The sequence below is a fragment of the Rhinolophus hipposideros genome, assembly GCF_964194185.1.
Source record: "Rhinolophus hipposideros genome assembly, chromosome: 7".
NCBI classification, from domain to species: domain Eukaryota; kingdom Metazoa; phylum Chordata; class Mammalia; order Chiroptera; family Rhinolophidae; genus Rhinolophus; species Rhinolophus hipposideros.
The window spans coordinates 57,667,580-57,692,813 of record NC_138053.1 but is presented as its reverse complement, the minus strand read 5'-3'; the positions used below and the strand labels follow the sequence as shown (position 1 = coordinate 57,692,813).

General features: G+C 39.8%; 1 protein-coding gene across 16 annotated transcripts in view; it reads left to right on the top strand.

Moving 5' to 3' along the window:
- MAST4 (microtubule associated serine/threonine kinase family member 4) overlaps window positions 1–25,234 on the top strand; it is a gene marked incomplete at its 5' end in the record, with an annotated part of 545,031 nt that overhangs the window by 379,889 nt on the left and 139,908 nt on the right. The window contains one exon of one of the 16 annotated variants that reach the window (XM_081053909.1): window positions 6,212–6,662. The exons of 14 other annotated variants lie outside the window; for them this stretch is intronic. In XM_081053909.1, the coding sequence (XP_080910035.1) occupies window positions 6,571–6,662 (92 nt within the window). Of the gene's footprint in view, window positions 1–6,211; window positions 6,663–25,234 lie in introns of those variants that run through there. One more of the 16 variants, XM_081053913.1, reaches the window with a different exon arrangement.

The window sequence follows — 25,234 nt, the reverse complement described above, 5'->3', positions numbered from 1 at the left end:
AAAAAGCGTTGGCAGTTCTTACAAACTAGTTATACGCATATACGTGTATATATAGAGCTACATATGTGTGGTCTGTATTTTCTGAGATTTTGAAATCTGAGATAATTTTCTGAGAGTTTGAAATCTGAGACCTGCCTAACAGGTACAGCATGTATAGATAATGGAATGGACTCATGAGACAAAGGAATAGACAGAAAAATCTTGGTAAAATATATTCGAGGTGACTTCAAAATATCAGGATACTAGACATAACTTTGCTGTCACATATCTTTCTAACCCTGAACAAAGCCTTCTTCCCTTGTCTTTACATTCATCCTAATGGTTGTATTGAGGATTTAAGGATGAAGGATGTAGAGCTCCTGCCCTCAAGGAGCTCTGATTGTATGGAAGACCGATCAGCAAAGAAATGGATTTTGAGTTTAATAGTACGGGAGAAACCTTTCCTGCAGGAGCTTTCATTTGTCAGATGAGGGTGTTGATCTCCCAGCCTTGCTCTTGGCTCTGTAATTGGATTGCTTAGCTCTGTTAGAGGCCAGGGTTTAGCATGGTTTATTGACATGTCTTTCAGACAGCTGATTTAGATGGAAAGAGCCTTTCATCTCTGGCTCTCTCCCAGTGTCTCCTTCCTACAGGATGACCCCTCTAGCCCTGTAAGGATGATACACACTTTCTGTCCATTTCCTCTTTTAAGAGGTGGAGCTCTGTCAGACTAGTAAGGTATGGGACTTCTCGTAGGACCTTCCCCTGCTTGAAAGTCAGAGGACAGAGTACTAGGGTGATATGCTAGTGATTCATAATCACAAGCAGTGATTATGAAACTCTCCCTGGTCCTATGTGCTGGGTCACCATCATGCATGTCCTACTCTACTTCTCTACCATGTTTCCCCGAAAATAAGATCTAGCCGGATCATCAGCTCTAATGCGTCTTTTGGAGCAAAAATTAATATAAAACCGGGTCTATATTACATAAGACCCGGTCCTATATTAAAATAAGACCGGGTCTTACATTAATTTTATTATATTAAAATAAGACCCAGTCTTATATTAATTTTTGTTCCAAAAAACACATTAGAGCTGATGGTCCAACTAGGTCTTTCTTCGGGGAAACGGTATCATACAAATCAAGGAGTCACTAATTTGGGAGAAAAGTGCTTCATTTTCCATATCTATCTGTTTTCTCCTCTTGGATTTTGTGAAGTTATTGGTTATTTGCTACATTTTCTGAGCTCTGATTCTCCTGGGGTCTAGGAAATACCTGAAGAAAATGTTATTTTCTTCCCATTCTGGTCAGTCTTTCACCTGTCCTTTCCCCTCTTGGCCCATATCCTTCAGTCTACCCTTGGGGATTATGTAGTTAGCTCTCTGCTAACCTATCAGGAAATATAAATCAATTTTACTTTGTTTTATCGATTCATTTTAGAAATCTGAATCTCACTATCTGTAGTATTGTTTTAAAATATGTTTAATATTCCAGGGATGATATAACTTTACTTATTATTCATCTTTAGGTTTTTAGCATTCAGATATAACCCTAGAAGTTAATTTTTATTTGTCTTTTTATTTTCCTTCATAGTTTAGTACAAAGAGCAAAAAGAAAAAAGTTTGGTAACACTAGAAGAGCTTTCTTTGAACCTGCTGCCTATTGATGCAACTTTCTTCACATTCTTAGCCCTGTCTTTGAGCTTTATTTCTCAAGATTGTAGTGATTACAAGGATTGCTCATTCAGGATGGGCAATTTGGTACCTGCACTTCTACCCTTAAACTCTCAAGACAGCCTTTGGAAGGAGACCAAAGTAGACCTGTAGCTGGGGACAGCTTGGGGAGGTAGTCATTTCTAGGTGCTCTGAAGATGGGGAGGACAGAAGTCAAAGTTAATTTATAGCAGAATCCCCAGACTAGGCCAAGATCAGGTAAAATATCAACCCCACTTTCCTTAGCATCTTCTCAATGGAGTGGCCTCATGGCCAGAAGGTCAGTGCAGGGAACTGACAGCTTCCTCAGCCTCATACCTACACTGGTAAACTTAGTCTCCCATAGTTTCTGAGTTTAAGGCAAGGCTCCAGTGATATTTAACAGTGTTTTGTGTAGGGTTGGGGGGAAACCCTACCAAATGGGCATGGGGCAGAAGGTGGGAAGTAGAAAACAGTGAAAAGGACCCGGAAATATTTGTGGGTAGGAGGGGAGTAAACTGAAGAATTTGACCTTTTTGTTTTTAATTTTTATTGGGGAATATTGGGGAACAGTGTGTCTTTCCAGGACCCATCAGCTCCAAGTCAAGTCATTGTTTTCAATCCAGTTGTGGAGGGTGCAGCTCACTGGCGCATGTGGGAATTGAATCGGCGATCTTGGTGTCATGAGCGCTGCACTCTAACCACTGAGCAAACCAGACACCTGAATTTGACCAATTTTGAAATATTCATTGAGTCCTAAACTAGCATTTCACTAGCATGCAAGCTTATTTTTCAATCTTACTTACCTTTCTCATAAAAAACAATGTCAGATAATACTATCCTGATTAAATGAATGAGTCTTCTGGATCACAAAGCTTGTCTATTGCTATGTAGGCTTAGCTATTGTTCAGTAAGTAGAAAATCTTGCTGAATATCTATATATTGACCTATACCAGCTATTGTCTTAAGAATTTCCAATAATCTCAATTGTCTCTTAGTTCTGTAAGCAGCTTTTTACAACAATTGCAACTAAACTATACTCTAGTTTCTTCTCATATAATTATTTTGTCTGTAGGAAAATGTCAGTAGTTCTGACAATTTTAATTCTTGTGTTTACTGACTGCGCTACCTTCTGAATCATAGGTTCCCAAATCAAGTCAAGCAGGTTAAAAGACAAGTTACACTTTAGTGTCACACCTACTCTTATCTTAAATGAGTGTGGGAATATATCAGCCACTTTCACTGTATTAACTAGTTCACTCTGGATCTTCATGCACTTTACCTATTTTCATTTTGGATACAACCCAAATTCTCCCAAAAAATTCACTTTTTTTAAGTGGAAAAAAAACAACAACATGTTAAAGTTAAGTACAGGTAGTTAAAAATACTTGGGTCCTTACCCATCCCTTTGAGAATCAGCATGATGGATTCCCCAGATAATACAGAGTGGATAGTAAGGACATGTGCTAGCCAGGATATGCATCATTCAATCAAGTGAAGAAATAAATGTTTTCTGTCATAGATTTATCCAGTTTAGTTGCTCTCATCCTTATGGGTGTTGCCCAAATGTATGGGCTTTTCTAGAAGGACCATAGCGAGTACAACAGTTGGCAGGTACAGAGTCATCAGGTCTTAAAACCATCCAGAACTTGAGTCACACCCACTGCATCTCCTTCAGGTTACCTCTTCTCCAACACCCTTATTGGAACTCCTCCCTTGTTGTTGTTTCATCCTTTTTCATCTTTGGATCCAGACTCTTCCACATAGTTATTCAGTATTCAAGGACAGCTATCACTCGTTCCCTGAAGTTTCTCTTCTCCACTTTCAGCACAGAGTTCCTTTAACCCATAATTTATACAGTGCACTTTCAAGTCCCCTTTTACCATCTTGATTGTGCTTCTCTGGGAAGCCTCTAATATGTAGTTATCCCTCTTAAACTTGGATACCTAAAAGTGAGCAATAATAAGAATTATTCCTTGGGTTTATCTTTGGGGATCAGTGTGGGGAAAGGGGGAGATTCAAAGACAGTTTCCCTTGGATTTTGTTGTGACATTTCTTAGAGGCATGTTAAAACTTGAGGAATGTTAGCACACCTGTTTCCAGTTACAGAATGTAGATAAAAATGAGTCAATATGAGAAAGTCTTTACAACTTAAAAATATCCTCATGGGTTGTTAAGAATTTAGAATTGAGGAAATCAACTGACCTGCTAATCCTGCTAATTTTAGGGCATCTTAGGAGAGAGAATAGATACCTGAGCATCTGAAGTGTCTCCGTTCAAAAAACATTTAGTAAATACTTATAAATCAGGAACTGTCAGATTTTAGAAATACAGAGATCAATAAAACATGACTTTCGCCTTGAGGAACTCACAGACTAATAGGCAAGACAGTAGTAAACAGTCCCTTATAATGAAGTGTGAATAGAAGCTCAGTAAGGGAATGTTCAGGCACGATGAAAGTAGAGGGCACGGTATGGGGTGCTCACTGCTCCAGTCTTACCATCTCTCTGTATACTATTCTTTTAGCTTCTGCTTATTTCCAATGTTTATGTGAACTGTATTCTAGACACTGCTTGAAGGGGTTTGTATATGTCATCTCATTTATGTAGGTCAACCTCCTAGAGGTTAGTCCTATCATGGGCCCCATGGAATGGGGGAAAAATGGGCGGAGAATAAGTGACTTGCCTAAGGTCATGGTAATTGTTGGATCCAGAATTCAAATCCAAGATTTTTGCTCTTAACCAATGTTCTATGCCATCTTCCTTAGAGGGAACTTTTATCTAGAGCAGTGGTTCTCAGTCAGGGGTAATTTTACCCCTCACCTCCCAAGGAGTTTACAGACATTTTTGATTTTCACAACCGGCATCTATTGAGTAGAGGTCAGGGATGCTACTTGAACAAGATAGCTACCGAACAAAGAATTATGCAGGCTAAAATATCGGGAGTGCTGAGGTTGAGAAAAACTGCTCTGGACCTGGGTGCTATCTTTGCGTCAGCCTTTGAAAAAAGCATCTTTTTAAATACCTAAAAAACATTTTTAAAAAGAAGAAATCGCTAAATATGGGGCAAAAATACTGGACCCAGCCCCTAAGTATCTGGTGAAGTGTATTTTGTTACGGTAAAATTGAGAAAATTTTGCCTTCTGTGTCTACCTTTGTAGATTTCTAGGATCTGAGGAGGCTTTGGGAGAATTTGAGGAGCTAATGCATGAGAAAGCCCTGTACAAGAGTTACGATCAGAAATTCTTAGAGTCCTTGGGGTGGAAATATTTCTGTAGGTCACAAGAATTAGAGAAAGAGGATCCCAAAGCAGACACCTGTCCTTAGTTTACTGGGTCTTCCTTGTCAGCTCCCCACCCACTTCTTGTCACCCTCTTGTTTCTGGAAGCCAGTTTGTTCGTAAGTATTTACTGGATGAACTAAACCATTTTTTACAAGTTATTTTTTGCTTACTTAACAAAAAAAAAAAATTTAGCATGTCTTGCCACATCACACCAGATTTAAGACAGCTAATTTAAATTCTATCTTTTTTTCTTTACGTACTTTTATACAAGCACTTGTGGGTTTGATGAGTTATTTGAATACCATGCCTCTCTTCAAAATGAATAGCAATACATCGATTCCACTTCTCCTTCATTCCTTCCTTTCAAGCTCTGAAGGAAACTAATTCTAGCATGTGTTAAATAAAGGCAGGTAGTGTCTTTACTCATGGTGGTTGATCCTTTTCTGGATAAGTCGTTGCAGTCTGAAGCCAAACAGGTGTGCACCGTAGTAATCCATCAAATGGATGTAAACTCATAAATTCAGTTTACAGAGGTGAGCGTGGCATCCTCTTGACATGATTTTCTAACCCAGCGAGCAGCGTCTTGACAGAGTAATGACCGACTTCCTTGGAGAGTCGTAATGGTGATCCACTCTGCGGTGAATCATAGATCAGCCTTCAGGTGTGCGCCGCGCACGCACACTTCCCAGGGGATTTATTTATTTATTTTGGGGGACTGATCCATTTGGGACTCTGGGCCTGGGGGGGGGGGGTGGGCGGCAGGGCGGAAGATGCTCGGGTGTCCTGGCTGCTCCTCCCGGGCCCCTGCCCAGGTCTCCTCCTGCTCCTTTTCCCATGAGGCCCCGCTCCTCCTCCTCCTCCTCCTCCTCCTCCTCCTCCTCCTCCTCCTCCTCCTCCTCCTCCTCCTCCGGGGAGAGTCCCCTGCGGGTGGGGTGGGGAGGGTCCCCGCCGCCCAGCCCCTGTCAGCACCAGCCTGGGGGGGCTACACAGGGGTGTCCTGCTCAAGTCTGCCAATAGGCCAATTTTTGTAAAAGTGATTTCAAGTTTCCTTTTTTGGGGGAGGGGCAGCAGAAGAGGAGCGTTCTCCATGGAAATGCTTTTCCTTGTATGTAGATCCCAAAAGGAAACTCAACACTGGGCATGTTCGGATGTTGAATGGTGTACTGATAACAAACAGCCTCCCGGAACCACGACTTAAAATAGTCGTCTTCCCCCCCCCCACCCCCCCGCAGGAGCTGCAAATGGTATCTGCCAAACAGATGACAAAGTACCTTGGGCTGAATCACACAGACAGCATTTTGAGCAGAACGCGCGGCCCAACTCTTGTAATTACTGTTTATAGCTGGCTGAGGCTGACCAGGAGAGGGCAAACCCAAGAGGAAATAAGTTTCTTGCACCTTGGAGAGATGGCTGTGTGTTAAGGAAAAGCTGGGACGGGTACTTCTCAGACGTGCTCCAAGTTGTTCTTGAGATCACAGTTTGCAGCACGTTTCCTCGGGAGGGAGTGAGTAGATAATTGGGATCTTTTCTTTCTTTCTTTTTTTTTTTTTTTTTAACCTCCCCTCCCCGTTTTGGTCTTATGGCCTTGAATCCGCAGCGAATTGAAGAGAGAAAGGAATGGATATGTCTGACCCCAATTTTTGGACTGTGCTCTCAAACTTTACTTTGCCTCATTTGAGGAGTGGGAACAGGCTTCGTCGGACACAAAGGTAAAAACGCTGAGATCCTTTGCCCGGAGAGGGAGTGCGGTGGCTTCCGAGGCAGCTCAACTGCTGGAGCTGCCTTAGAAACTGGGGTTTTGTTTCTTGGGTGACAGTTTGAAAAGTTTATACCCTGCCAGGGGGGTCACTGTTTCAGGTGTTTTTGTGGATTTGCTGGGGAAACCTGATGAAGGTGCTTCTCAGCCTCCTCCTTTTGAAATGTGGATAATAAGAGGTTGAATTGTGAGTGGTGGGGAGAGAAAAGGGGAAGGGGGAGGAGATACTCTAAGTCTGTCTCTTTGATCTGATCATGTTTATCCATTTCATTCTCCCAGACGTCAGGGCTTCTGCTTCTCTTTGTAAAGCCTTTCAGATGTCCCCTCTATTAAATATTTGACCTTTATAAGATGCAGATATACAATGCAAAGATAGCCTGTTTCATATTGTCTGCTTAAAGAGGAAGGTATGCATAACGTTGCCACTTTGTTTTTTTACTGGTTTGCTGACATTTATTTCTAATACAGGGCTGGCCTTTTCATTTGGTAACACACATTTGACAGAATAGGTGGTGGTGAGGAAATAGACTTTTAAAATCAAGATGAAACTCACGCCACAAGTGAAAGGCAGTTTAGTAAGTTGCTGACACTTGGGCTGAGAGAACATGATTTTTTATAGGAAGTGTTTCTCCTCTTTCCCCGTTTGTGTCCAGCACAGAAAAGTGGCGTTATTGTGGTGTTAGAGGGGCACACCCTCTGAGTTGTATAAATATAGATTCTTTGTTTTTCTTCAAAACTTGCCTTGCACATACACGTGAACACGCCTGAGAGCAACAGTGTAGTCACATAAACAGGATGCAGGCTATCAGATTTGGAGTTTCATAATCTCTGTATTATAGTGTTTAAAGAACACACACAAAATCGATCATTCTCTTGGTTATACTTGTAACTTTTTGTAGCATAAATGTGGATATGTAATACTTCGGAAAACTTAGTGGTTTTTCCTTTTGAATTTTCCCACGGTATTTCTTACATTTCAGCAGCATCCTGGAATACTCAAATATATGCTATTTATACACACACATATATATAAATATCAAACAAACATAAGTGTGTGTGTGTGTGTGTGTGTGAGAGAGAGAGAGAGAGAGAGAGAGAGAGAGAGAGACCTCATAGAGTTTTATACCACTTCCCATATTAGATTCTAAAGTTGTGCCTTTTGAATAAGGTCGCTCGCTGTGCTTTTCTCATTCTATATATGTTCAGAGACACTCTTGTCGTATGGGTCATTTTTGTTCAAGCTGTGTCATCCATGCACCAAACCCCCAAAACAATGAGTCATTTGAAGAGAGACACGTGCTGTACATGAACAAGGCTGCCACTCCTCATGGCAGTAAATCCTGTAACTTCTTACCTTTTCAGTTTGTCAGGAGCCCCTGAATATGTGTTAGTGTAGTCTGGCTGTGAGGCAGCCTCTCCTCTCACCTGGAGCCAGTTCTTGCAGAGAGAAGTCTGCACTGACATCACCCCTATGTGTCTGAACCTGAAAGGCAGTTGGAGCCTTTTTTCCCCCACCTACCTGTTGATACAGTATTACTGAGTCAAATGCATGAAGAATTCTTAGTCTCGTTTGGCCCTGGCTTTAGGACAATATCTCTGTGCAGCCCAAACACTCCAATTCAGATAGCTCACGCTGGCAGAGAGCCCAGTTTCTAAAGTAACCTGGGTTCTTCCCAGCAGAATGGGAGTGGGTGAGGGGCAGTCTCCACTCCCCAAGTCCTGGACCCATCTCTTCTGTTTTGTGAAACAGAGGGAGGGGGACTTTCTTCCCTACTGTCTAAGAGGTTGTCACAGCCTGTTTGTTACTGGGGATTTCCAGGATTCACCAAGTTTGGAAATATGTGTCCTGAGAATTATCTGTATGTACCAGGGCCAGCACTGCTTTATATTTATTATGTAGATTCAGTAAGATGAAGGGCAGGTGTCCTCTTCTCCAGGGCAGTGTGTGTAGCTGTTGCATTCTCTTGTTACACAGTGATCACTTCTGGCTTGGTGACCTTCCCTAAGGGCATGTAGCATATATGTAAGCATAATTCTTCCCCTTTTGTGACCTCCCTGAACTGCTCTAAATCCTGTCTCTTCCAGGGTCCACATTTACCCTGTTCCTTATTTGGCTGATCAGATTCTCTAAAGCTGTCCTTTCAAGACTTGTCCATTCCCAAGGTGCCCCTCCTTTCACCAGCCTCTCTGAGGACATGCTCAGTGGTCAGGGGAGGACGCCTTGCCCTGGCCCTCGGTTGGATGTGCTTTATCCCTTGGAATATCTTTCCTGCCCAAGCCTAGTTTCGTTTCTGAAAACTCACTGACTTTCATTCATTTTGCATATTTAATTCGAAAGATATGTTCTGACTAACATTGTAATTCAGAGGACTTCATCTTAACCTTTTCTTTAATATCAGCTGCTTGCATTTATCAAAGAGTAAACTCTGGCTTTGAGCATGGGGATGAGCATCTTAGAACTCCTAAGGATAGGATGCATGTACCATCTAGACGAAAGAAAGAGAGGTTGCGTGGTTTCAGCCTCTTCCCTTAAATCTATATTAAGGTACAGATTGTCATCATGGAAGCCCTTTGGTTTGCTACGTCACATCTGCCTTGCCAGCTCAGCATGACACTGGTTGGTTGACTTGTCATCTCACAGGAAAACGTTAAAGGTTTCTCTGCCAACACAGCCCTACCTGGTCCTATAACTCCCTGGGTTCCTGGGGAAAGACTTACTCCCAGGTGCAGACTCTTTACATAGTACTGATGAACTCAAAACCTTGTAGTGTGTCCCAAAGATGATAATTTTTTCCCGTCATTTTTTTCTGTCTTGACTGTGGCAGACATTGGGTTGTCTGGATGCACACTGACTTTGTCTGCTGTTTTTCTGCTATGCTCACATGTTGCATTGGACAATGGTTTCTGTTTTATGACTGACTTTGCACTTCACTCCTCTCCTTTGTTTCCTCATGGCAGTCTCTATACAATCATTTACCTGCTGCTTTGAGGGACAGAGATCTGGGCTGCGTAGACGGATTATTTCAACCAAAATTTGTTGTGTTAAACTGAAGTAATACTTGCATGCTTTAGAGACTATACATTTCATAGGTTTGTGGATATTCCATTCACTTGAAGAGCCCCTCACGTCGTAGAATGGCAATGAGTTTGCCTGCTGTATGTTACTGCTTATGTTTATAACTTGTTTTCTTTTCCCATTGGATTAAAGACTTTTGAGAGGAAGGGTTCAAGCTTCTCTTTTACTTAGATCTCCTCGGTGTCAATAATGCAGAAGACTACCCTTGCTTTCTAAATGTTGCTGCTCAGTTTTGAGATTTACTTTTAGTTTTGTTGAAGTGCAGTCTAGAGAATCTAGAAGATGCTTGATTTTTAATCTATCATGTAATCATTGGGCTTAAGTGATAATCACTAAACCTCAGTGACCTAAATCAATGAAACTTTTATCCATGTCAATGGACAGTTTGTGACTCAGCAAGTTGGGCAAGTTTGCAAAGGTATTTTTCTGAGAACCCATGGGATAAAAGTGTTTTTTTTTTCCTTCGGTTTTTGTTTTGTTTTGTTTCGCTGAATTTGCATCACTCAGCAGTTGCTATGAACAGCAGGTATATTTAGGGATCTTCAACTCACTGCTGTGGTTGTCAGAATGTATTGGATTTTTATGTTCACTGCATCTTCCTCCCTTTAGAAACATCTGTAGTGTTTGGTGAGGTTTTCTTTTTGTTTTGCTCATAAATATATGTCTTTAAAAAGTATGGAGAATACATTTCTCTCCTGCCCTGACATGTTGGGTATTTGTGAACTTGTACTCACCCCTTCTATGGGTGAAAGTCTTTCCCTTTTAATTGGGGAAAGACCAATTAAATCCACGTTCTTAAGCATCAGTGGTGTGCCTGGGTGCTGTGACCCCAAGTTGAAAGCCATAGGCTTGCCTTTGGTGAAGATATACAAATGAACCATTGTACACTAAGGTATAGAGAAGTATTTACAAGGTACACACAAGCCAGAGGAGTGGTCAGGAGGTAAGAGATTTTGGTCTCGAGGAGCCAGAAGACACACCGCATAGAAAAGGCAACACCTCAGGGAGGTTTTGAAGGAGAGGTTGTTGGTATTTATCAAACAGAAGGACAGAACTTTCCCAAGGGGCAAAGGGAATGGTGTGTACAAAGGCATAGTGGCCTTGGCAACAGCCAAGGGACTATACATACATAGCTCCGTATTGCTGGAGCATAAAGAACCAGAAGCATAACTCAGTCTTGCTGAAGCATGAAGTTTAGAGAGGAGATATGATATAGCACAATGGTTAAGAGGGTTGACCTGAAACCAGTTCACCCAGGTTTAAATGATATTGGGTAAGTCAACTTCTTTGGACTTCAGTTGCTCTGTTTATAAAATAGGGACAAGTAAATGACTTATAGGATTGTTGTAAAAATTAAAATGTGATCATATGTGTAAAATGCCTAATGCAATGAATGACTCTCAATGCAATAAAAACTCTCAAATTCTATTAATACTGTTACTGTCATTACAAGGAGATGTGTGGTGGGTGATGAGGCTGAGGAGGAACATTGAGGCGCTTGGTATTTATTTGTGGGAGCTTGGCCTACCCAGTGGGACAGCGACATGTCTAGCAGCATTGGGAGTTTAGTTCTGGGAGTGGATGGTGAGAGCTAGAAACTAATTAATCAGTTATTACAGTAGCCTGTCTAAAGATTTCACAGGCCTGAACAAAGAATGTGGTGAGATTATGCCTTTGAAAGATGCTAAGGATATGAAATTGATAGACGTTGATGAGCCATTGGCTCTGAGGGATGAAGAAAGGTTTCACAATGGCCCTGGGGTTTTCGACTTGAAGAATCAGAGAGATGGAGGGACCACCTATACATATAAGTGTGTGTGTGGGGGGTGGGGGGGTGCACAAGAACTTGTACTCACCCATTTTTTTCTCCAGAAGCTGAGTTAATCCACATTTATTGAGCATCTGTTGTATGCTGATTACCATGGAGCACTGATTGCTTCATTCAGCCAGTCTCTGCAGTCCCAATGTCCCGTGCTGGGCAAGGGATATCGTAGTGAACAAGATAGAGTGCTTGGGCCTCACAAGTGAGCAAGCATCGGAATAAGTCAATTACCAAATGGTGGTTAGTGTTCCGAAGGCTACAAGCAGGCGCTGAGAAGTAACAGTGTAGGGAGCTACTTTTAGATAATGTGGTCTGGGAATGTCTTTTGAGGAGGTAATAATTAAGGGGAGACCTAAAGGATGAGAAAGAGCCATCTGTGGGAAGAGTTTGAGGCAGGCATCTGAGAATAGTGAAGGCACTGAGGCAGGAAAGAAAGAGCCCCAGGCAGGCATTTGGAAGTGTAGGTCTGGGGCACTCACCGAGGCCGGACCCGAAATAATAGTCTTGGGAGTCATCATTATGACAGTCAGAGAAATAGGTTAGATTAATCGGTGGGAGAAATAGAGACGCCCCATTTAAGGAGTGGGCAGAGATGCAGATAGGTTCAGAAAAGAGACATGGGGGAGAGTCCTGTAAGAATGAAGGAAGCTAGCAGAGTGTTCTCATAGAGATCCCAAAAAGAGAATGGTCAACACTGCCACTCACAGAGAGATGAAACCAGTGTGTGCATTGTGTCTGGTAACTGGGAAGTCATGATGACTTCAGCGAACAGCAGCAGAGTGATGGGGGCGGGAGCAGTGTGATGAAGAGCCAGAAGGCAGTAGGTCGTGAGGAATTGGAGCCCATGGGTGGTGGCCACTCTCTGTGGGTAGCTAAATGGGGCAGTGACACATTATTCTGTTCTATAGCCTTTGCATATTCACAGCTGGCCAGTCAGTCCTCTTCCCTGAATCATATCCCCTTACTCATTGGTGCTCACTTTGCTTCATTGCCCAAATAGGCAGTGACAGTTTTCTTTTCACCTCCTCTCTGGAAGTTCAAGTTCTTTCCACAGCAGTATGAGTATCTCCTTTTTAACGTGTTTACAGTTGAAGTTTCTCTTTCTTGAAAGCCCTGGCCTGAGCGTTTCCAGTCCCCACCCATCACCACTTTGTCGCCTCTTGAGCCCGAGTGGTATATTTCTGCCTTTCCTTCCAGCCTCTTCCACAGGTGGCTGAAACCTGCAGTCCTTGCGGCTCCTCCTCTCATCCTCTCCACACCTGACCTGCAGGCTCTGCCCCTCCCTGAGTCTCTGTGCCCATTTTCTCCCACTCCTTGCTTTGCCCAGGCCTGTTTTATAACTGCTTCCTTTCATCCTTTTCCTTTCTTCATACACTAGACGGTACTTTCTACAGGTGGGACAGGCCCGCCTGTCATTGCAGGGCTCGCCCTTCAATCCTCTCTCACAGTCAGCTCTAACATTGGTAATATTCCAGGAGGTCCTCGCTCATGAATCCCCCCTCCCCTCCAGCCTAGTAAGGGACAGTCCTACAGAGGAGCTGAGACCCCAGGCCAGGAGCTTCCAGCAGCAAGCTGAGTGATTTTGGTGGAGATCCTGTCTGTCCCACACCAGAGCAGTGTGTTCTCACAGACTCTGTATGCGCCTTGTATACTATTAAGCTTACCAGGTACAAAGGATGTGAGCAGGAATATGTACATTTTGAAAATGTTGCTTTTAGCCTGTAGTGTAAAGCTCACAATAGAGTATAGATTGTTTTGCCCCTTGACTATGTAGGTCTTTTGTGAGGGAAGCGGGAGGCAGAAAGGGAGGGAGGAAGAAAGGAATGAGGTAGAAAGGGGGAAAGGGAGAGGCACAAGATTGCAAAAAGTGGATTTCAAAAGAAATGTGTTAAAAATGTAGAGCATATTCTCCATGGGCAGGCATGGGCTATTCATTGCTCTAATTGGTCCACACTGGGAGGGGTTGTGTACACAGTGTGCGGGTAGAACACTGTGTGCTCTAATGGCTTTGCTTGCTTCTCTTTATACATCTATCTTGGTATCAGAAGCCTAAGTATAATGTCTTTCAAACAGGGGAACCTTAAGCCTGAAGATAGAGACCATCTGCCTTCTGGGCTAAAACTGGCAGATGTTGGGATTCAGAAATCATTTGAGTCCCTATATGGAGATGGCTCACAGAGGAGAACACTTGGACTAGGGCTCATTCTGAATAATTCAGGAGATTCCCCCTTGTATTGGTTGAAATGGAAGTAGGCTGCTTTCTCAGGCAGATTAAGAATGGAGGCCCCGAACCCCCACCTCCTCCCAAACACACCCATATCTAGTGTAGGTGAGCAGTCACCAAGCTATTTTAATGTGAGCTGTCTTTGCTACATTGAACCTCGTCATTTGGGAGTGACATCATGGTCACTGAGTAATCCCTTTGAAAGTTAAGTGGCAGAGACAAGAAATTAAAATGATCCTGGGGCTACCTGGATGAAAGTAGGCACAGGGTGTGAATAAAACCATTTATTAAACACAAAGTCAATCTCTATCAGTAGAAGTCTTGGCTGTCTAGTAGTAAATTTGATTTTTGTGATAAGTGGCACATTGTGTAACTAGGGAGATCTCTAAGTAAAAGTTCACCTGGTTGTTAATACTCGTATTTCTGGTACTTTATTTTCTTTTTCTTTATCTTAGCAATTAGGAAAGTTCCCTTGTGAACTTGGCTGTAAATTCTGAAAATGTTGACCTTAAACCTGATTAACAGAATGAGGGGACCTCTGGGAGTTTTAGCTACACTAATGGCTATTGGACATGTTTATTAGAGAAGGTAATTATGCCGATTTCAAACTGAGGCATCACGTTATTTTGTTTTAAAGACAAAAGACCCAAACAGAGAGTTTAAGCTTTTGAAGGTAAAATGGATTGGTAAGAAGAATAGATAGTCATTAATGTTTATTTTTTATCTTAAGCTCCCCCATTGCTTGCTTTATGATAGAACCCTGGGACTTTCTACATTCTCCTGACTTTGTGGTTTTACATTTATCAGTGACTCTGATTTTGTTACAGTTTGAGGTCTCTTAGGAAACTGTAATTGCAGGCAAAAATAAGGGCAAAGTCCAGAAGTCCAGATCTTGACATGTGGTAGGCCGACCACCATTTGTATTCTGAAGATCTCAAATAAGCTTTTAGCTCTTCACAGGTAAGAGCCAGCTCCATGTCCCTGGAAATTTTCTAATCTGACAGGAAGTTCAAATTGCAGGTATCTTTTGTTGGATAAAGGATTAGGTTCTGAGTGAATCACCTGGGTGGAGGGAATGAGGAACTAGTGAAACTTGCTGAGGTTTCTTAGGGTCATAGAGTCAGAGAGGGAAGAAAATTGATGGAGTCACCAGGCTCATTTTGCCAAAGTTGCTGAGGCTGTTTTTTCTATACTTCATTCTGTCTAGTTTTAAATATTACAGTTCATGTTGATGTCTCAAGACCCTAACTTTGACCTTACTGCATTTCTCTCTTGAGAGTCTCTATTAGAATATTATCTAGCCACTGCTAGATTTCTTAGCTACTAAATCTAAAGAAAACCACTGAACCCCATAGCTTGCATAAAAATCACCTATGTCCCTTTAACATTCATATCTTTAAAAATGCTATATGATGAGTATCTTTAAATTAGATTTATTCGGGTGATCACTTTATAAATTATATAAATGTCTAATCACTATGTTGTATTCCTGAAATGAATATAATACTGCATGTCAACTTTAATTGAAAAAATAAAAAAATTTATTAAAGGGAGAAAATTAGAGATTATAATTATTAAATGTTTTACTTTTACAGATATATGGAGGGGTTAAGGAAAAAAAAAAGTATGTTTGACATGGGAAAAACAGCCAGCTGAATAAAGCACTCTAGGAAATATGGTAAATGAAACCTTTGTTACTGTAAAACAATAGCCATTAAGTGACTCTTATGTAATGTTATTTCTTAAGTCTGATTTGGAATGGCTTGATCTTGGAACTCGAGATATGATTCCTGTAAAAATATTACTTTCACTTGGCTTATCTCAAGACTTTTGATACAAAATCAAAGGCTTTTCCAAGTAGATTACCTAGGTCAGCCACTGAGAATTGGACATACTGAAACCATGTCGGATAGATTATTTTTTTTCCATGTAAGGATTAATTTTACCTACTTGGTATTCTCCGTTCTAGTACCCATCCAGATAAACACAAATTATTTGCTAATCCAAAAAAGTGGTTCATTGCAAAAACTGGTTAATCTATGCTTGCTCAACCACTCCAGAGGGCTGACAGGTGGCCACTCAAGTGACAGACACACTCACCAGACTCAGCAGGTTGGATGGATGATTATGAATTTGCATGTTCCATAAACCATAGATCCCTAAGCAAAGGAACTTTTTCTCTTTGATCTCAAGTAACCATAGTGGCCAGTGGCGGGGACAGGTTGACTATAGGGTAGTTCAGGGTGCTTTAGGTCATAGTTCTTGTTATGTACACTGCAAAGTGAGCTTCTATGCCTATGAACTATATGTTTTAAGATTTTGATGCCTGGGGTTAGATGTTTGGACCACAGAGTTAGTGAGGAATAAAAATTGCCATATTTTTACTATGTGACCTGTACAATTTGTATGTAGCATTCTTTCTCAATAGGTGTCTTCTCTCCTGTCAATTTCAGATAAATTAGCCTTGGAAATCTAGGCTTTTTAAGGTGAAAGTCAATAGTGGTTTTTATAAGCTTTCTTAACGTAGGAATTCAGGCGCAAGATCAGAGCTCTGCTTTCTTCAGTCCAGTTCTTGTATCTTAGTGGTTTTAATGTCATTTACCCGTGGCCATTGCCAAGATGCTCTTGTGATATAGGTAGACGTTAGTTTTCTTTGAAATTGTGATTGATTACTTATCATTCGATGGCTTCTTAAAAGGAAACTCTTTAAATAAGAGAAATTGTGGTTTGTCTTACCTTTTGAGATTTAACCTTAAAATTAGTCTACCATCTCTCACCAGACCTAGGGTGATTTGGGGGGTCAAAAGTTACAGATAATTGAGCTGGCTAGATCTTAATATGATGCAACTTTTTGATGCCATTCCTAGGGAATTCACACATTCTGGGGAGTGGGTCCCAGGTTTAATCCACGAAGAAAAGGGTTCTGACACTTGGCACTGACAGACATATTCAAAAATGTTGTATTCAAGCCAGAGTAAATATATATGCCCTTTACTCTTTCTTTCAGTTTGCAGAAGTCACTTCTAAACACTTATTTTGGCATTAAGGAAGCTCGTCATGACCTATTGTTCCAGAAAGATTATAGTTCTCATTTTAAGCCAGTTTTCTAGTTCCCATGTAAGTGACATGCCCAGCCTGGAGCACAGGAAACAACCTTCGCCTTTCAAACCTTCCATTCTTTTAGGTGTGTCCTGCGGTCAGTGGCTTGTAGCTGTTTCTTCAGCCACTTAACAGGTTTGATTTGAAATCTATTTAATAAGAAACTAACATGTTTGGAAGGGATTCATGGCCCAACATTTATGGATTTTGTTGGGAAGTTTCAGGTGTGTATATATCTTAAACTCTATGTAGGGCCTATGGGACTACAGTGATTTTGATTTTGTTTTGCTTTGTTTGGTTTTTGTCTTCTCGTCATAGAATTTTAAAAAATGCCTTAGGGATTGGATTGGAAGGGGGTAGCCTGAAAGGGCATGTAGCTCCTCTTTCCTTTTCTTTGGCTGCCTTAGAAGCACTAGAGAGGAGTCAGATTATTATAAACTGAACCAAAAGATAGATAAACCAGAAGCCAAGAGCTGGGGACTAACCTCTGAAATATGGGAAGTTGATTACATTTAAAAGTACTTAGAGGGGGTTATTTTTGACTCACTCATCTCTGTGACCTGCTTTGTGGCTTGTAGATGAGCTTGAATCACCTTCTGAAGCCTGATAGCCTAATTACCTAGTTTGACTATTTTAGACTTCTGTGGACGGGGTCTGGGGATTTATCGCATTGCCTCATTTATTCATTTATGTGCCGGATATTTATCTAGTCCTTTTATGTGACCAGGGCTATGATTATCACCTGGGAAAGAAAGATATGTATGGCATGATCCTTTTCTTCAAATAGCTCAATCTAGCGGAGTTGTCAGACACCTGCAGTAATATGTAATACCCGGTAGATATACCAACACCGGCAAAGGAGGAGGTACGGGGAGACTACCTATTGAGGCAGTTTGGTATATGTTCTCATACCTATCATGTCTGTTATGCAGATGAAGAAAAATTGAAACATAGGAAAATTCACTGTCTCCAAATCTCACCAGTAGTTAAGTGGTAAATCCAGACAAAAACTTTACTATCCTCTTTCCAAAGGCAATATAGCTCCAATAATAGTTTAATTATTGAAAACAATATTTGTAAAATAAGATTTTAGTATCTTAATTTTTATAGTACAGCACCCTTCTGGCAACTCAAAGATATTGCTGGAATATAGAGCCTTGATCATTTGGATCTTTGATACAGAAATACCCCTTCTGTCTGAGGGAAGAGAGTGAAATAAGCAGATTTTACTTTACTTTAAAATTGCCACCTGCTGATTCACTTTCCCACTAATGGAAACTGCATGACTATTCTCCTATAATTTTCTCATCTTAAAGTATCACAGTTTATAATGGTATTGGAATGGGCTTGTGTTTTTAAAATTGAGGTTTTTACTTACTGTGTAGCTCCGAAAAGCTGCAATCTTAACAGGCCTTTGGAATGAATAACATCCCACTGCACTCAAGCTTATTTTTGTGAGATTTCCTTGTATTTTTTAATTAAATCCTGTACATTCATATGAGTGTATATATTATGCACATCTGAAAATCCTTGCTGATTTTGTAATAATGCATATAGGTCATTTCATAGAAGGGACAAAAATACTTAGATCTTATATGGCAATACAATGTGAATGCCAGAAAAAAAATCTGTTGGGAGATTTTAGAGATGGATTCTTCTTTACCTTTTAAAAATATAATAATTCCTTTTGAATTATGCTAATTAAGTTTTTAAGGAGGTGAGTGGCTGGCATGCACTTAAATACATCTTTTCCTTTGGAGAAAATCATTATAGAGATCTAAGAAATAACTGTTTTGTTATACATAAAACAAATGTATGAGAATAAAATATAAATAATCGACAACATGCAAACAAGTACATATTGTGTCTAAAATTCTGTACACCACAAAAACCCTTCACTGGCCATCTCTTAGGTCCCAGTGTTACAATATATGAGCTTCTTTTGAAGATTAGCTGCCCTTTCCTAAGAATGGAGTAAAAGAAGTCTTCCCTTCAGGTGCTTTTTTAAATGTTAAAGAAGGCGTTTTTTTTCATGGCCACTAATCCAGGTGTAAGGCTAGTTCAGATTCCTGCTGAGGAGGGTTCACCACTTCTATTTTCTTACTCTAGAAAAAGAAAGTTCAAACAGCTAGGTGTGTTTGTTTTGTTTCTAAGTACAGATTTTTGAGATACAGTTTACATACAGTAAAATCATCCTTCTCAGGTATGCAGTTCTATGAATTTGGGCAAATACAGTCATATAGCTATCACTACACTTAAAATACAGAATATTTCCATCACCTCAAAAAGTTTTATATGTTTTTTAATTGTTTGATAATGCTAGTATTAGATTAGAATAAGATGTTTTGTTTGGTTCTCCCCTGCCCTCCGGCCTTTAAAAAAAAATAGCTCCATATTTTATTAAGATTTGATTAGTTTTTTCCCTAGTGTCTCTCTTCTGTTCTGGAATCCCAGCTAATATATAATGGTTTCATTGTGTCATCCTTTTGAAAAATCATTTTGATGAGGAAGATGATTAACACATAGTATGATTACATAGTTGATAATGCTAAATTGGTACCGAGGAAATGCATCAGAATGAGATATCTGAAAGAAAAGTAGAAACTACCTAAATCGTGTGGTTCATCATTAATTCAGAGGGTGCATACACATTTTAAGGTAACATCTCTTAAAATGTGTATACATTTTTTTGGCATTCCGGGTATATAATTGCCCTTTTGATACTACATAGGTGAAGAGATTGTAAGAAACCAGATAAACAAATTTGACTAGCCGGAAATGATTAACAATAATTTGGAGTTGTTTATTGGTGAAAGAAACAGGACCATGAGGAGGAAGATTTGGAAGTATATAGTTGAAGACATAGGCTATGGTTGTTAGAAAAGAAATACTCTTGTAGGTACCAGAAGGAATCTTTGAGTTTGTTAATGAGAGTGAAGACAGAACAAAACATACATTTTACAAAAGATGAATTCAGGATACCTTATTTGCTTTGTAAAATAATTTATCATATCTTTCCATTGTTTTTATTCTATTTCATTTCAGTGCAATGTGTATAGCTTTTAAAATAAAATGTAAACTTAATACATGCTCAAGACAGAGAATGGAGAAAATATAAACAACCATAACGAAAAAAATCACCCCAAATTCTAGTACTCCAACATAATCACTATTAAAAATGTGGTACTATACTTGTAACTTTTTTTCCTGGGTACATGGGTGCACACATGTGTACATGCATATCACAAAACTCATATTTGATTGTGCCTTCTGTTTTATGCGCTGCTTTTTCTCCTTAAAGAAATCCTTTAAATACCCAACTTTACAATGGTAAGATTTCCAGAAATTAAAAAAAAATATCTATAATGTACAAGAAGGTATTGGGTGGGGATTTGCCTGTAAAGTTGTGGGGAAGCGTTCGAAATTGTGCTCTGAGAGCTGCTGAGCTAAAGCACAGCCTCCCCTGACGTAGGCTGGTCCTCAGCCCGCTCACTGGTTAGCCGTGAAGGAGAGGTCACTGACACCATGACGTCAGCTTGGATGTTCTCACATTTTAGGTCTGTTTTTCTCCACCTATATTCAGATCTCTCTTGAAATGTTTCCTTTAAACCTACTAATGCTAACAAAGATTCCGATTACCATCTCTCCACAGGCTTAAATAAATGTTAAACCTCAGGATCTAAACTTCATCCTTCTGTACGTGAACAGGTTTGCCAGATGGCAGGCCAATTAATAGATTTTTGCAAGGTGTAGAAATGTTTTTTTCTCCATAGGGAAACAATGAATCCATCTGCTCCATATCTTCCTTTTCCCTGTGCCCTTTGGGGAAAATCACCATTTCATTTTCAGAAATAATTGTGCAACTCTTTTAAGTGATCCTTTTTGCTTTTTTTAAGGGAGATAGTTTTAATATTTGAAACTTTTTCTTACTATAAGAATTTAAAGAACCTTATGTCCTGGATTAAAATATATGAACATCTAAGTTTCATCCAGGGTAGTAGTATTTGTTGGGCATACAGAATCATACGTTAAAAAACTGACTCATAAAAGGCTTAAGTGGGAAGCGAGTTTAGAAACATATAGTTGAACCCCTTTATTGTAAGATGAGGAAATTAATGTTTAGCTCCCAAAGTTTCAAGCTGGTAAACAACTTGGAACTTAGATGGACTTGGAACCTAGTCTTCAAGTTCCAAATTAGGACAACCATGATGAAAATAGAATTTTTGACATCTTGAGGGGAATAAAAAGAATGGGAACCTTGAATAAGGTTCAATTAGGAGAAGTAGCATACGTGTTTATTGCCTATTCTCCCTTGAGTTCAGGCACTGAACTGTACACATTTCCCCTATAGTTTCTTTTCTGACTCAAGTGGCAGTTCAGATCAGCAGGTGATTAACTAGTTGTCTATGTGTTGCCTCCAACTCTGTTGAAGTTCCTGAAGAATAAGCGCCACATCCTTTTTAAAACACTTATATAGGTGCTCTCTGGGCATGGAAGGAATGAATTATTGAATATATGAATGTCAGTGGGGTTGTTTTTACAAAATCCTCTCAGGGAGTATTAGAATTCTAGGAGAGTGACCACATAGCTTTGCTGTAATCTGATGCATTACAATACAGTATTTAGTTCCTTATCTATTATGGTATGAAGGAGGTTAGTACTGCATATTCCAGAACCTTCTTTTGGGAGGAGTATTTCATCTATAACCTTGTCTACCAGCATTTTTCCATCTTTCGTATTTTGTTGTAGATGGTCCTAGATTGATTAATGTTGAACGAAAGGAAGAATTTACACCTGCCAAATTTTTTTCCACCCAAATTACTTCTCTTCTTTATCTGTATTCAACCATCTATATTTAATTCATATAGTAGATAAAAGTTCAGATTTTGTATTCAGGCAGAACTTTGATTGGAATCCTGACTCTGAAACAAACTAGTGTCATGGTCTTGGCAGGTCACCTTACTTTTGACATTTTGGATTCCCATCTTTAAATAGGAAAGATAACCAGCAAATCTTTTTTTGTGCCTTAAGTAAGATAAGTTGTGAAGCAGTTAGGTCAGAGGTAGACAAACTGCAGCTTACAGGCAAACTCTGGCCAACACCCTGTTTTTGTACATAAAGCTTTATTAGAACATGGCCACACCAGTTCATTTAGGAACTATCTATGACTGCTTGTGCTCCAATAGCAGAACCCGATAGTTGTAACATGAGACTGCTCTGCAAAACCAAAAATACATACTCTGTGGCCCTTTACAGAAAGACTTTGCCAACCCAGGCCTTAGGACAACGCCTAGCAAATATAACCACTCAATAAATGTTCATTTTACCTTCTTCCCATTGATGATTTCAGGTTCAATCTTACTCCTGAAGCACTCTTTAAAGAAAAATTGGTCAGGTGTGGCCTTCTCTAATAACCCTTCTAATGCTCCTGCCCACTTGGGAGTACGGCCAAAGCCTTGAGCCATGACACATGGCAGAACACATTGAGAACGGCTTCTCCACGGCTTCCACACCCTGATATGGAGCATGTCTTGACTTGAATTGGGTGCTGTGCATGTTACAGGAATAGAACTTTCTCTAATCCAGATGTAAATACAAGACAGTCTTTAGTTTGTAACATATCCCATTTTGGTTTAGATTATTTCTCTATATACAGTACTAGGTATGTCCAATCCATACTTCTTCCAAAGCTTCCTAACACAATTCCCCAATTTTTCATTTCTAAATACACTAAAAAATTATTCAACATTCTGAGTACTGTATTTAGCAAAGGACCTTCTGAATTCTCAACGCGAGAGTTGACTGAAGTGACTCTGGGCCATTGGAAAGAGAAAGTTCTCAAAGGAGTGATGAATTTTTTGTTTGTTTTGTGTTTTAAGCAGAATGAACTGAATCTGTTTAGATTAGGGACACCCTGGTGTCCAGTCGAAAACTAAGACAGGGAATAGACTGTTGGAATGTGTTCACTGAGGACTTTGGAATCGATGGTTACACACATAACAGAGAGAAAGATGGGGACCTTCTGAGAGCTGTTAAGGGCAATTATGCTTACTTTTTATTTTTTATTTTGAAAACTGTATTGAGGAATGTGTTTTCAGAATAATAAAGGGATTTTAGAAACTATTTTCACATAGGCTTGTGTCTTTAAAAAGTATAGTGTGAAGAAATTATAAAGTACTAGCTAAAATTTTTGTAAAGTTTTGCTTCGTTCTCTTTGCCCTTCTCTTCCAGCACATTTTTGTGTTTCTGAACAGGGCTGTTAGCATTTATCCCAACATGTTGTAATTCTGTGTATAGTTGTCTGAATTCCCAGCTGATTGTAAATGTCTTGAGGAAGAGACTTTATGCCAGCATAGTGCCTGGCACATAATAGGTACTTAATAAGATTTATTGAATGAAGGCACTCCACAATGAGCATATTCATGCATATAGCTTTTTCTGTCTTTTGGAACTATTTCCTTCGGATAAATTCCCAGAGTAGAGATTTCTAGGACAAAGTAACATGAACATGTTTATGAATCTTGATACATAATGCCAAGTAGCTTTTATGTCTGCTTGAGGTTTCTTCCAAGTTTGTGACTCTCATATTGTATGGTACATTACTGCTAGTTTGGCAGTCTGGTGTTCCATATTTTCTCTAGCAAAAGAATGACAGGAGGGCACATCATCGCCAGATTCAAGTCTGGAATGAACATTGCATATGCTTTAGGATGAAAAGCTTCTAAAAGAATAAAAATCCCTCCTGTGGAACTTGGGGTGTTGAGGGAAGTAGGCAGCAGGGGCATAGTGTAGGATAAAATAAATTTTTATAGGGGCAAATAACTCCTGAAGTTTTATTACTATTCTGAACCTTTACTGTGCTGTTATCAGTATTTCAAGAAAGCAATTGGGTGTTTTTTACTTGCTTTTTTCCCCCTCAACACATTTAATATTCAAATATGAAGCATTCCTACATGCAAATTGCTGTACATGCACATTCCAAGGTCTGCTTTTATCAAGGTTTGAAACTGTTTGTCTAATGTATTATGCATTTCCATCTTAAATTGATCTGATTTGTGTGTGTTGAAATAAGATTGAGCCTCCGTTCTATGACGTTGGGCAACACTGGCTTTTTCTGAGTTTGATATTTTCTTCTCCCTCATCTAGTATTTGGCAGGTTCATAAATTACCAATGATAAATGGCCATATTTGCCTGTGGGTGCCAAGTATGAGATTGATGAACACACAGTCACCTAAATGCCACCTTATAGATGGCATATAAATTTTAGGAACTAAGCTGAATGGAACAAGGGCAGTGTTCAATTAGAAATACCTTTGTGGAGACTGAGTATTCTAGTGAATAGCTTCTTTTGAGTAAGACTGAACAGGTATTCTAAAGAATTTATTAATGTTCTGTTATATATTCCATTGTATATTCTCTTCTAGCTTAGCTTCAATCCATATTCAAAGCCATGACTTCAGTCTTTGGAAAGATAGTCAGATAAGGGAGTTAGAACAACTTCCTACATGGTCGATTTGGCTTTCAGAGAATATCCCTCATCTCCCAGTAAACTAGAGTCCAGGGACCTTGAACTAATTAGAGATTTTTTAGGAGACTCTTTGAGAAGCCAACAATTACATGGTAGCTCTTGACCACGCTTTGGTCATTCCAAGCTGCAGCTGTAAAGGACTCTATGAGCAATGAAGTCTGTTTCCAGATTCCCATCACTTAAAGGCCTTATAGATGAGTGGCTGTGGGGAATCAAATTGGGAAAGTCTTTGCATTATTTTATTATTCAGACACCACCTAAACCCATCTCCTTTATATGGATTGGAGTGAAGGTGATGGAGTACAGATTTTCCTAACTAATAACAGATTCTCCTAACCCAAATAGCTTTAACTCATTCAAGATAAGAGTAGCTTTATGATGAGTTATTTATAAACTTATGAGGGGAGGTCAGGATAGTGGGATGGTTATGACTCGTGATAGTTTGAGTATTTGAAAGACTGTTTAGCAAATGTAGCATACCTTATTAACTTTCTCATATTATGCATTCATTCCTTTTTTTGTTGTTGTTGTTGATGATTGATTCATCTCTTCTCCATTCCATTCAAGCCTTTGATTTAAAAATTTTTTAGGATTTAAAATTTTTTTACATTGTGGTAAAGTCCACATAATGAAATTTACCATCTTTGCTATTTATTTAAGTGTAGTACATTTTAGTAGTATTAAGTACATTCACATTGTTGTGCAACCAACCTCCAGAACACTTCATCTTGCAAAATTCAAACTCTGTACCCATTAAACGAGTCCCCACATCCCT